Raw genomic sequence first — 11,606 nt, 5'->3', positions numbered from 1 at the left:
TTAATTCATGAAGAGACATGAAGTAGCTAGAGTACGTAGTAAACATATAATTAACAATGTATACCATAGTCTGGGTGAACACTTGATCCGGATTGGCTGCAGGGTGTCCATTAATCTTTTTTTTTTTTTTAAATGTCAATTTCTGTTTACTGGAGTAAACTGTACACAGTGTTATTGACCATGAATCTTGCTAGTGCTATCTTTCTGGATCATAGCTAAGCCAGTGGGTCAAGATCACCAGAAACATCTCCCACTGCCAAGTCGTATCTAAGGTTCATCCTGTTTACTGGAGTAGTGGGCAACATTTTCATTGCGATTGAGAACCAAATGCGATGGTACTGATTTTTCCAGGTAATGGTCAAACCCTAAGGTGTTACCAGGGAAACCGAGTTACGGCTTGTGAAACGTTTGGATTGCAAAATGTATGGAAATATATATTTTTTTTCTTTGGCAAGTGACCATGGCATAAATGGGATAAGGTGTCCATAAGCAGGAAAAAAACAAGTTGGTAAGAGGCAGTTGAAGTAGACATTAATATGATTATTGTCTTTACCAGAGATCTGAGATACATGTATAAAAAGGCACATGTCTGTTTGTTTTTTTCTTATTTTATTGTAGATGTTTTCACTGTTTTTGATTTTACATTTGTTTCATCCAAATCTTCACATCATGCTAAAAATCTCAGTTCTCTTGCATAGTCTTGTTGATCCAGTCCAGGTAGTTAGCGACCCTGGTATAGACTCCATATGTTCCCTGCTGTCCACAGTCAACCCCCCAGCTGACGATCCCAGCAGCCCAGACCCGTCCGTCATTACTCAGGGTAAAAGGGCCTCCATTGTCACCTTGGCAGGAGTCCTTCCCACCCTCAGGGACTCCAGCACAAAACATGTTATTTGTCAGACTTGGTACACTGTTCCTTTTCTTTTTCGCTGAAGTGATTGAAGCCCTGCATGTCTCCTGCTCTACCACAGGGAGCTGCACGTACTTCAGCATATTTGTTAAAATCTTTAATCTTTCTGTGAGGCCAAAACCTGACACCAGTCTGAAAAAATGTAAAAGAGACAGTTATGGGGAAGTCATTAGAAAGGGGCAAAGACAAATAGCAATAAGAAAATTTAATTTCAAGTTAAAAAGACTGAGTTAACTAAACTAAAAGTTGAGAAAATAAATAAATATAAAATGGATTGTACAACATTATACAATGAAAGTTGTTTCTTTACCCCATCATGCCAGTGACGTATGTGGCACCTTTCTCTGGCAAACATACTGGCATAACAGATGCTCTGAATGTGATTGGCTCTCGCAGTTTGATCAAGGCAATGTCATTGTTGAAGTTTACATTGTTGGGATTGTTGTATTCAGGGTGAACATGGATTGAGGCGGTATACACAGGAGATTGCCTCAAGGTGTTAACATTAGTGAGTCCCATGTAAACCTTGAAATCAATAGCATAGGAAGAAATACATTTCCATTCAAAACATGAAGGCAATGGGCTTGCAGATAACAATAGACCACTTACCCGTAAAATCTCATTTGGTACTATATTTCCATTCTCTTGTAGGACATGAGCTGCAGTCATAATCCAGCGGTCTGCAATCACCATTCCTCCTGCTCTTAGTCCATCTACACTCAGTAGCACTTGCCAGGGGATGGTATTGTCTGGAGCTTCACTGCCTCCAATGATCCTCTGATAGGCAGAGATGTGATTTATAGGCTGGCCACAGACTGGATGAGACAAACATAATTTAGGTTTACACAGACACAGACTTAATTTTTAAGTAAAGCATCCAAGATTAGGTATCACAGGGTGCCAATACCAGGTATACATGTTGCAGTGACATCAGTATCATGGTTGGATCTCCATTTTCTGTCTGCTTCACAGGTGAAAGTAACTGAAGACCAGAGTGAACAAGAAAATGGCATTCATTTTCAATTAAGCTATATCAGAAATAAAAAAATAATTAATGATATTTTAAGAATATGTGTAAATATCTCACAATTTACGCCCCCAAGGAGGGAGTAAAATGGTTCATTACAGTGATACTGAACAACAGAACGGTACTGATTCTGAAAGCCAGACAGAAAGGTCACCCCGCCATTCAGCAAAGGTTTGGGTTCTCCACAATCAATTACTGCAAAAGAACAAAAAACAAGAACAGATTCATATCTGGCAAGTGACAGGAAATGTATTAGATTAGTGTCATTGGACTGTAGTTGTTATATGGTAGCAGTATTGGGAAGTATAATTTTGTGTTTGGATCTGGTTTGCTGTGGGTTTTTGTTGATGCATGTATTTATTATGTTGCCTTGTTTTTGTTAAGCTAAGTTTTGAGTAAATAAAATAATTTGGGGTCTGAACAGACATACTATGGCATTCTGGCAGAGGGAGGGTCCACTGTCCGTTGCTTTGACATGTGGCTGAGAACATCTTGATCTCTCGACCATCCTGTAAAAGATAGTGGATTGATCAAGTGTAATATATGTTTGTCTAATTAATATAACAAAAATTAACACGAAGGAACAACAAGCAATGTCAGTGAAAGAAAAAACATGAAACCATCATCAGCTTGTATCCTTGGTCACAGGTCACATAGATGTAATCTCTGTCGAAATATTCTGTCAAGACAAGAGTCACTTTGCCTTTAGCCACATTCCCTAGAACTGGACATTTGACCTCTGGAAAGGACATGAAAACATCATTAATAACATATATACAGTTGTAAAACTGTTACCATCGACCAGACAAAACACCATGTCTCTCTCCCTTCATCACTCACTGTATGTGCTGTAGTCCAGGCTCCAGCCCTGACTCAGGCCTTTATCATCAGTATGGTAGTCCAGTCTGACAGTACTGGAATTTGTATCTATCAGACCTGGACTCTTTCCACCACACAGCTTCATGGGCTTTCTGCCTGGGGTGGTTACCTACCAGGGGAAAAGTGGAAGGTTTATTTGTATAATAGTGGGTCTCTTTTCATTGTCTTTTGTTGTAAGGAAGCCCTTTGCCAATACCTGCAGCCAGTGATGTTGACAGCTGGGACCTTCCTGAGTGTCCACACTGTCTATGTGGAAGTTGTCAGTAAAGTTAAGAGTGACAGTGAATCTGGGGTCCACAGAGATGATGTACTTGCAGGACAGAAAAGGAGGTGAAGGGCCAGGGTATCCTGGACTGGATAGATGTCCCTCATGCTTGTCAAATATACAACCACCACAGGATACTGGATAAGAAGAAGAGCTTCAGTAGTTCACTTCAAAATAAAGATTATTTTTTACACTGACTAAGCAGCATTAATGCCATGCTGTAACCAATGAGCTTCACTGCATGACACACATTAAGGTACATAGAAAGAAGCATGCATTTACTGTATACAGTACTCACACAAACATGTGCGCTGGTCTAACTGAAGTTTGTAACCATAGCGGCAGGAGCAGTGGTAAGAACCAGGGGTGTTGATGCAGATCTGAGAGCAGAGTGGACCTGAGCCATCTCCAGGGTCTGGGTTTGAACACTCATCCACATCTGACAATGAGAAGGTCATTAATAGAAAACTTAACCTAAAGATTGATTTAAGCTTGATTTAAGCTATAAATATATATAGTATACATTTATACTGTTGTTTTTGCTTAGCTTTAATTTGAGACGGAATAAGTCTTGTCTTAAGCTGGTCAACTCATGATCAAAATTGTTATAACATCATTTATAGAGACAAATCTTGGAGCTGCTCCATATACAATAATTGAGCAAATCCTAGAACACAGTGACAACAGCCACAGTGAATTAACTGGGATAGGGGTACATTTTCATTTGATTCTTTTAATGTTTTGACACACTTATTTCCAGCTTAAAGTGATACTGTTGTTATTATATTTGTTGATATTAATCATGCTGACCAAAATCCCTGGAAAAGCAAAACGTTAATTTTGTTTGAAGGTGGAATTTCTCTAGAAGGGTTGGGGCATATCAGACATATTAGGGAAGAGTGAAGTGACCAAAAAAGCATTACCTATTGCCTTGTAGGTTGCAGAGAAACCAATGTGCTGTTGGAGCTCCGCAGAGGAGTCATTTGTTTGAAATATGAGAGTCAGTCTGTTGTCTTGAGAAAGGATTGGCACTTTGCCTGGGTGATGACGTGAATTTTCCTGACCACAAAACGTCCCCAAGACCTTTTGATCATAGAGAACCTGAAAAGTAAGTTTAAAGAGCAAAAAAGACATTGTAAGACCAAAGAGAGCAGTTAAAGGTCACTTAAAGTGACTTCAAGTACGCCTGGGAATGGTGTGTGGCATAGCTTTGCAACTGCTTAAGTTGTTTAATTCATTTATTTTTCCACTTGTCTTTCAAACTACATAAACGTGCTGTGTTTCAGTCATATCTTCACACAGGTTTACAGTATATCAGTCAAGATGACTAGACCAGTGATTCGTAGTTGCCAAAAAAACAAGTCGGGGCCCCCTCCTAGAGGCTGACTTGGGAGGGGAGCTCTTTAGTGAACATCTGGTGGTTCTTTCAAGGTTTTCCAGCAATGTCCAACTGGTAGGATGTCCAGAACATGCTGGAGAGATTAGCTCATCTGCCTTGGGAACACCTCAGGATCCCCCGAGAGGAGCTGGAGAAGTATTTGTTGGGGAGAGAAACATTTTGGTTACCTATACGCCTTGATCCTACTGGACACTGCTCTATGACATTGAGTATGCAATGCAGTTTTGTTCCACCCTTGACACATTTGAACATTTGAGAAGTGTTTTTCCTGCCCAAATGTTTTTACTTTTGTGATTTACGATTAGGAGTCTGCAGGATGTTTTATTTTAAACATTGACTGGATGCTCTATGCCATTCTTGCTGCTTGGGTCGATCTGCTCTATGCAGCTTGTTTCAGTCAAAATTAGAATATTTGTATTTATGCTGAGCAGAGTGGAGAGCTGCTTCTTAAATGCGCTGCAGCATGTCCGGAAAAACCACAAGTCAGTGTTGCTGCAATCAGCTGGAACACAACACTGCCATGCCATGTAGAATCAAGCCGTTATGGTGCAAACACAATGGATCTATCGACTGATGTCAACCCGACTTAACTTCAACTTTATGCAAATTAAGCCGTCGCAGATTCGTCACTTGCCAGCTGGAGCACTGTGGTCTTGTGCGGTCAGATGCATCCTCACCGGATTCTGTGTGTCTTCATCATTAGCCTGCTGCCAATGCAACCAGTCCTTGGATAAGCAATAAAAAATTAATGGATGGCTGGTTGGATGTGATGGAAGGAGTCCCTGGTTCCAATTCAAGACCCCATTTTGTGCAGGTCATCAATACTCAGATCAAAGTTAAGTGATAAATATTAGACTAAAATTCGGGTTCTGGACTTCAGTACACAACATTGATTTATTATATGAAATATTGTTGAATATTTTATAGTTTTTAATATGGCTCTGACCGTCAGAGAGTCCTGATGACAGCCTGAAGAAGCTTTAATATCCAGATGTGTTAGGGACAGCTGGATCAGGTAGCCTTTAGAAACCCAGATGTCCCATTGCTTCAGCAGGTTGGGAGGGTAAGGCCGGGGATACTGAGGGGAATGGACCTCTCTATGCATTACAGGTTGAGAGTCAGGCAGCTGTGAGCACTTAGTCACTGACAAACACAGACACCTAGAATTGTGTATAAACATAGTTTGAACAAAGATGCTAGTTAAATTTGATGCAAACAGAAGAAGAACAAATACAGTTTAGAAATACATTTTTAACTTTTGCAACCATATACTGTGGCTTTAGTTTTCTATAGGGTACTTAGCTACTTAACTATAGACAATGTTGTAATGGACATCCTCACTTTTTACCAAAGAAAATTGCTAGCATGCAACGTAAAGATATTTTAATCAAGCTTACCATATAAGACAGTAAGTCCATCCCATGTCTGCAATGAATGTATCTCTGTGTGACTGCAGTTTTATGCAAAAGAGGCTCATTGACCATTAATGTAGCACAGGCTGCGGTTTGTAGTATTTTGCAATGGAATTTGACCTCGAGGGTTTGTTTATCTTGGCAAAAATAAATGCAGGTATTAATTGTAGAAGAACAGGGTCAATAATGGCTCAATACATTTGACTAACCAAACTAGAAAAATTAGGAGAAAAACTGTGTGTGCAGTTAAAGTATGAGCACAGTGCACAGAACAGAGAAGACCCAAAACAAGTAAATGAAGGAGTAGGGCATACTGTCTTTGGGAGTTCATGAAGATTAAGTAGGCAGTACTTATGTGCAGTATATTACTGTATATAGTAGACACACCCAGTAATTAACAACAATAGGCTATACATCAGAGTATCTCGTAGCACAAGGTATTAAATTGACTGACAAATACCAAGTTAGTAAGAGAGAAAATCTGACTAATCTGAGTTGCATGTATGAAAAAGGCACATGCGAGTCTGTATAATGTCACTTTATTTAAAAAAAAAAGCTTTTACAGTGCAATGACTTCACAATCAGTGTGACATTCATTGAATAATTTTAGGAAGTTTGCAGATGGTTCTAATCATGATAAGTAGAAATTGATCATTTGATAATCAACTAGAAGATTATGTTAATTCATAACTTTTTTTAGTTATGTTTAGATATCTCTTTCCTTATTTTATTGTAAATGTTTTCGTTTTTACTTGTGTTTTATTAATCTTCACATCATGTAATAAATTACTGTGAATTTAGTTCTCCTGCATAGTTTTGTTGATCCAGTCCAGGTAGTTGGTGACTTTGGTATAAACTCTGTATCTTCCCTGTTGTCCACAGTCAACCCCCCAGCTGACAATCCCAGCAACCCAGAACTGTCCGTCGTCTCTCAGGGCAAAGGGACCTCCACTGTCCCCAAGACAGGTGTCTTTCCCACCTTCAGGGACTCCAGCACAAAACATGTTATCTGTCAGACTTGGTAAGTTGTTCCTTGTCTTCTTCAACTTTTTGACAGATTCACGGCATGTGTCTTGCTCCACCACAGGGAGTTGCACATACTTAAGCTTCTTTGTTATCCGTGGGGGGTAAATTTCCATAATGCCAAAGCCTGACACCAGTCTGAAATAAATAAAAAAGACTAGAAGAGCCAGCAATGGTAAATTCAGGAAATCAGAGCCTCTTGTCTGGAAGCTGGACAAGATTCACATGTTGGCACAACAAGGAAAAAAGCTAAAAGTTGTGTATGTATTCTGTAGTACTATGAAATGAGAACTCAGCTGTTTCTTTACCCCATCATGCCAGTGATGTATGTGGCTCCCTCTGCTGGCAAACATATTGGCATAATCGATGAGTTGAATGTGATTGTGTCCTGCAGTTTGATCAAGGCAATGTCATTGTTGAAGTCTAAGCCATTCGGGTTGTTGTATTCAGGGTGAATGTGGATTGAACCAACCAAAACAGGACAACCCATCAGGGATTTAACATCAGTACGGCCCATGTAAATCTGCAAATCACGGAGGAAAAGAATGTCAATTCAAAAACATGGAGGCAATGGGCTTGCAGATAACATCTATAACAGCCCACTTACCCGTACAGTCTCATTTGATACTGGTTTTCTGTTATGTGTTAGGTCATGAGCTGCAGTCATAATCCAGCGGTCTGCAATCACCATTCCTCCAACCCGTATTCCGTCTATAGTCAGTAGCACTTGCCAGGGGATGGTATTGTCTGGAGCTTCACTGCCTCCAATGATCCTCTGATAGGTGGAGATGAGTGTTGTGGGCTGACCACAGACTGGATGAGACAAAAAAAATAGGTTCATACAGACACAGATGTTTTAAATAAAATACACATATGTTAGATAGGGTGTTTCAGTACCAGGTATACATGTTGGAGTGACATTGTTGGTGTTGGATGTCCACTTTCCTTCTCCTTTACAGGTTAAACTAACTGACGACCATAGGGAACAAGATAATAGCATTTATTTTTAAATTAAGATGTATCAAAAATGTAATTTTAATTAATTTTATTTTTTTAATGATACAAGTAAATACCTCACCATTTACACCCCCTGGGAAAGAGTAAAATGGTTCATTGCAGTGATACTGAACAACAGAGCGGTACTGATTCTGAAAGCCAGACAGGAAGGTCACCCCTCCATTCATCAAAGGTTCTGGTTCTCCACAATCATTTACTGCAGAGGAACAAAACAAGGAAATATTAATATTTGCAAGTGAAAGAAAGAATGTGTAAATAATTGACGTAACCTCGATAAGACATGATAACCAAACATTTATCACATATTTGTGTAGATATGTGATTGTTACTGATTGTTACCGTCAACCAACCAAAACAACATGTCTCTCTCATTTTGTCCCTCACCGTTTGTGCTGTAGTCCAGGCTCCAGCCGTGACTCAGGCCTTCATCATCAGTATGGTAGTCCAGTATGACAGAACTGGAATTTGTAGCTATCAGACCTGGACTCTTTCCACCACACAGCTTCATGGGCTCTCTATCTGGGATGGTCACCTATGTGCGGAGGAGGAGTAGAACGTTTATTTATACACTGAGGCATATCAGAGTCGCATTTGTTGTAAGGAAGCCCTTTGCCAATACCTGCAGCCAGTGATGTTGACAGCTGGGACCTTGCTGAGTGTCCACGCTGTCTATGTGGAAGTTGTCAGTGAAGTTTAGAGTGATAATGAATCTGGGGTCCACAGAGATGATGTACTTGCAGGACAGAAATGGTGGTGAGGGGCGAGGGTGCCTTGGACTAGACAGATGTCCTGCATGCTGCTCAAATATATTACCACCACAGGAGACTGGACATGGGGCAAAATCAATTATTATTTACACTGACTCAGCAGCATTAATGCCATGCTGTAACTACTGAGCTTCACTGCATGACACACATTAAGGTACATAGAAAGAAGCATGCATTTACTGTATACAGTACTCACACAAACATGTGCGCTGGTCTAAATGAAGTTTGTAACCATAGTGGCAGGAGCAGTGGTAAGAACCGGGGGTGTTGATGCAGATCTGAGAGCAGAGAGGAAGCGAGCCTGGACCGGGGTCCGATTTTGAACACTCATCCACGTCTGATGATGAGAAGGTGATTAAAGGGAAAACTTAACCTAAATTTGAATTTAGGTCATTCACATATATTTTTATTTTTTGGCTTAGTTGTAACTTTTGAATTTAATGAGGTTTTGTGTTAGTCTGACAACACAGGACAAGATTGTTATATATCTATAGAGACAAATCTTGGAAATACATTTTGATTTTATTCTTTGAATTTTAAGACACTCTTACTTTCACCTCAGAGCAATACAGTTGTTATATATTTTTCTGTATTCATTGTTCATTGACCACAATCCCTGGAAAAGCACCATGTTAATACATTTTTTAAGGTGGAATTTCTTCTGAAGATTGGGGGAAATAACGTAATGCAGGGAAGAGGAAAGTTACCAGAAAAGCTCTACCTATTGCCTCGTAGGTAGCAGAGAAACCAATGTGCTGTTGGAGCTCCGCAGAGGAGTCACTTGTTTGAAATATGAGAGTCAATCTGTTGCCTTGAGAAAGGATTGGCACTTTGCCTGGGTGATGACTTGAATTTTCCTGTCCACAAAACTTCCCCACGACCTTTTGATCGTAGAGAACCTGAAAAGTATAAAGAGCAAATAAGACAGTGTAAGACCTGATCAAGTAAGGTAAAATACAACCTCAAGTAAGGCTGTAGCAACGAAACCCTGACTGTACCTAATTGTGAAAGTTTAAGTTTTTAGAAGGAAGAATCTGACCACTGAAGGTATAAACTGTATAATGGACAGAGCTTCCAAGTCTGTGAAGTGAAGACAAAGCAGGGTTTCAAACCTGCATTTTATGTAAAGACTGGCAGGGGGAGCTCCATTGGCTACAATAACACACCGATACCATTCAGTCTGATGGAGAATGAGCCGACACTTGATGAGGACAGTATACACTTACTACATCAAGTGTCTATTGCATAGGGTGACCCATTGACAGCATATAATTAATGGACAGAGCTTTCGGGTCTGTGAAGTGAAGCCAACACAGAAATTTCTTAACCCTAAATTCTTACTAATGACCAACAGGGGGCAGCTGAATTGGCTGAAAAAAAGAAATGAGCCTACTTCTCACTTAATTTATTAGTTCAATAAACCGTTTCTTAATGAGTTTATGGTCTCAATTGCTAGTTTCGAGTCTTCTTCCATACAGTATGATGTTCATTTTGTAAATGTTGGTAAAATCGATAAAGCAGGGTGCCTTATAGAGTGGCAACCTCACTTAAAATCTTTTCAGAAACGTATTTTAGTGTAATGTTTTGCCTTTGTTCTGATTAGTGCCAGTATTATTTGGCTTGTTGCAGTTGGTTGTTGCATTCACAGTAGTATGCTAAAATTTTGTTAACAAGCTGTTGTGTTGGCTGCCAAGAAGTGTCTGAAATTGGCAGGCTCAAAATGGGCAAATAGGCAAGGTTTGTGACATAGCTTTGCTACTTCAAGTTGCTTGTTTCAATCTTTTGTTTTTTCACTCACATATTTAAATATATAAACGTCTCTCAGCTATTGTACAGCATTAATGATCCTATCAGCTCTGTTTTGAATTATCATAGCCTGTCGTGTCTGCACACACGTTAACAGTATGTCAATCAGGATGACCAAACAGATACACAGTAAGAACTGCCCTGATGATTTGTAGTCCCAGTTTAAGACCTCAGTTTCTGCAGGTCATCAACACTCAGGTCATAGTTAAGCAATAAATAGACTTGAATATGAAAACAATGGTCTATTGTTTGTAATATTGCACAATATTAGATTTCAACATGGCTCTGACCGTCAGAGAGTCTTGATAACAGCCTGAAGAAGCTTTAATATCCAGATGGGTTAGGGACAACTGGATCTGGTGGCCCTCAGGAACCCAGAGGTCCCATTGCTTCAGCAGGTTAGGAAGGTAAGGCAGGGGATACTGAGGGGAATGGACCTCTCCATGCATTACAGGTTGAGATTCGAGTAGCAGCCAGCGCAAACACAGAAACCTGGAATTATTGTGCATAAACACAGAGTTGGAACTAAGGTGGTAGTCCAAAGTTGATGCAAACAGAAAGAGAACAAACAAAGTGACACAATAATTTTTAACTTTTGCAACCACATAGTATTGCTTTAGTTTGGTATTTAGTTTGATATATGTAGATCACATAATTAATCTTGAACACTGCTCATAGACAACTATCATATAGTAATAAAAACTAATAGTATGTATTTACTGTAATTTTTTTAAGGTAGTAATTCGTGAAAAAAGAATAATTCACTAAAACATGCAACATGAAGGTGAAACAAATAGATTAAGCTTACCATATAACACAATAGGTCCATCCCATGTCTGCAATAAATGTACCTCTGGGTGACTGCAGTTTATGCAAAACGTCTAATGCACAAATGGACCATTAATGTCACACAGGCTGTGGTTTGAAGTATTTTGCAATGGAATTTAACCTCCAGGGTTTGTTTATCTTGGCAAAAATAAATGCAGGTATGAATTGTACAAGAACTTAACAAGAAGAATGAGGAGTAAAAACCGAGTTTGTGTGCAGTATAAAGTTACGAGTACGAGCACAATGAAAGCCCCAAAAAAGTCAGTGGAAGGA

At 39.5% G+C, this 11,606-nt stretch overlaps 2 protein-coding genes across 2 annotated transcripts; both read right to left on the bottom strand.

The window, feature by feature from the left end:
* Positions 1-592: 592 nt before the first annotated feature.
* On the bottom strand, positions 593-5,994 carry LOC127366772 (complement C1r-A subcomponent-like). The gene is made up of 13 exons (XM_051406045.1): positions 5,878-5,994; positions 5,427-5,640; positions 4,005-4,182; positions 3,380-3,520; positions 3,013-3,218; positions 2,778-2,925; positions 2,558-2,676; positions 2,368-2,446; positions 1,998-2,132; positions 1,818-1,892; positions 1,520-1,725; positions 1,221-1,435; positions 593-1,042 (listed from the first exon to the last, which is right to left on the bottom strand). Exons 1-13 carry the CDS (start codon positions 5,955-5,957, stop codon positions 682-684), a joined length of 2,157 nt encoding a protein of 718 aa, XP_051262005.1. The 5' UTR covers positions 5,958-5,994; the 3' UTR covers positions 593-681.
* Positions 5,995-6,415: 421 nt separating this feature from the next.
* LOC127366781 (complement C1r subcomponent-like) lies at positions 6,416-11,451 on the bottom strand. The gene is made up of 11 exons (XM_051406065.1): positions 11,314-11,451; positions 10,796-10,997; positions 9,421-9,598; positions 8,896-9,036; positions 8,552-8,757; positions 8,317-8,464; positions 7,994-8,128; positions 7,813-7,884; positions 7,523-7,728; positions 7,224-7,438; positions 6,416-7,053 (listed from the first exon to the last, which is right to left on the bottom strand). Exons 1-11 carry the CDS (start codon positions 11,337-11,339, stop codon positions 6,690-6,692), a joined length of 1,893 nt encoding a protein of 630 aa, XP_051262025.1. The 5' UTR covers positions 11,340-11,451; the 3' UTR covers positions 6,416-6,689.
* Positions 11,452-11,606: the final 155 nt, after the last annotated feature.

This window comes from Dicentrarchus labrax, unplaced genomic scaffold, assembly GCF_905237075.1.
Source record: "Dicentrarchus labrax unplaced genomic scaffold, dlabrax2021, whole genome shotgun sequence".
NCBI lineage: Eukaryota > Metazoa > Chordata > Actinopteri > Moronidae > Dicentrarchus > Dicentrarchus labrax.
This window is presented reverse-complemented; position numbering and strand designations above follow the sequence as displayed.

Excerpts from the sequence above, each read along its gene's own strand:
- LOC127366772 (XM_051406045.1), bottom strand. The coding sequence starts at position 5,957 with ATGAGCCTCTTTTGCATAAAACTGCAGTCACACAGAGATACATTCATT. Across the intron at positions 2,926-3,012 it reads GTCAACATCACTGGCTGCAG|GTAACCACCCCAGGCAGAAA; the intron begins GTATTGGCAAAG and ends TTCCCCTGGTAG. Across the intron at positions 1,726-1,817 it reads CACTGCAACATGTATACCTG|TCTGTGGCCAGCCTATAAAT; the intron begins GTATTGGCACCC and ends TGTCTCATCCAG.
- LOC127366781 (XM_051406065.1), bottom strand. The coding sequence starts at position 11,339 with ATGGGATGGACCTATTGTGTTATATG. Across the intron at positions 8,129-8,316 it reads CCTGGACTACAGCACAAACG|TAAATGATTGTGGAGAACCA; the intron begins GTGAGGGACAAA and ends GTTCCTCTGCAG. Across the intron at positions 7,439-7,522 it reads TATCAAATGAGACTGTACGG|ATTTACATGGGCCGTACTGA; the intron begins GTAAGTGGGCTG and ends CGTGATTTGCAG.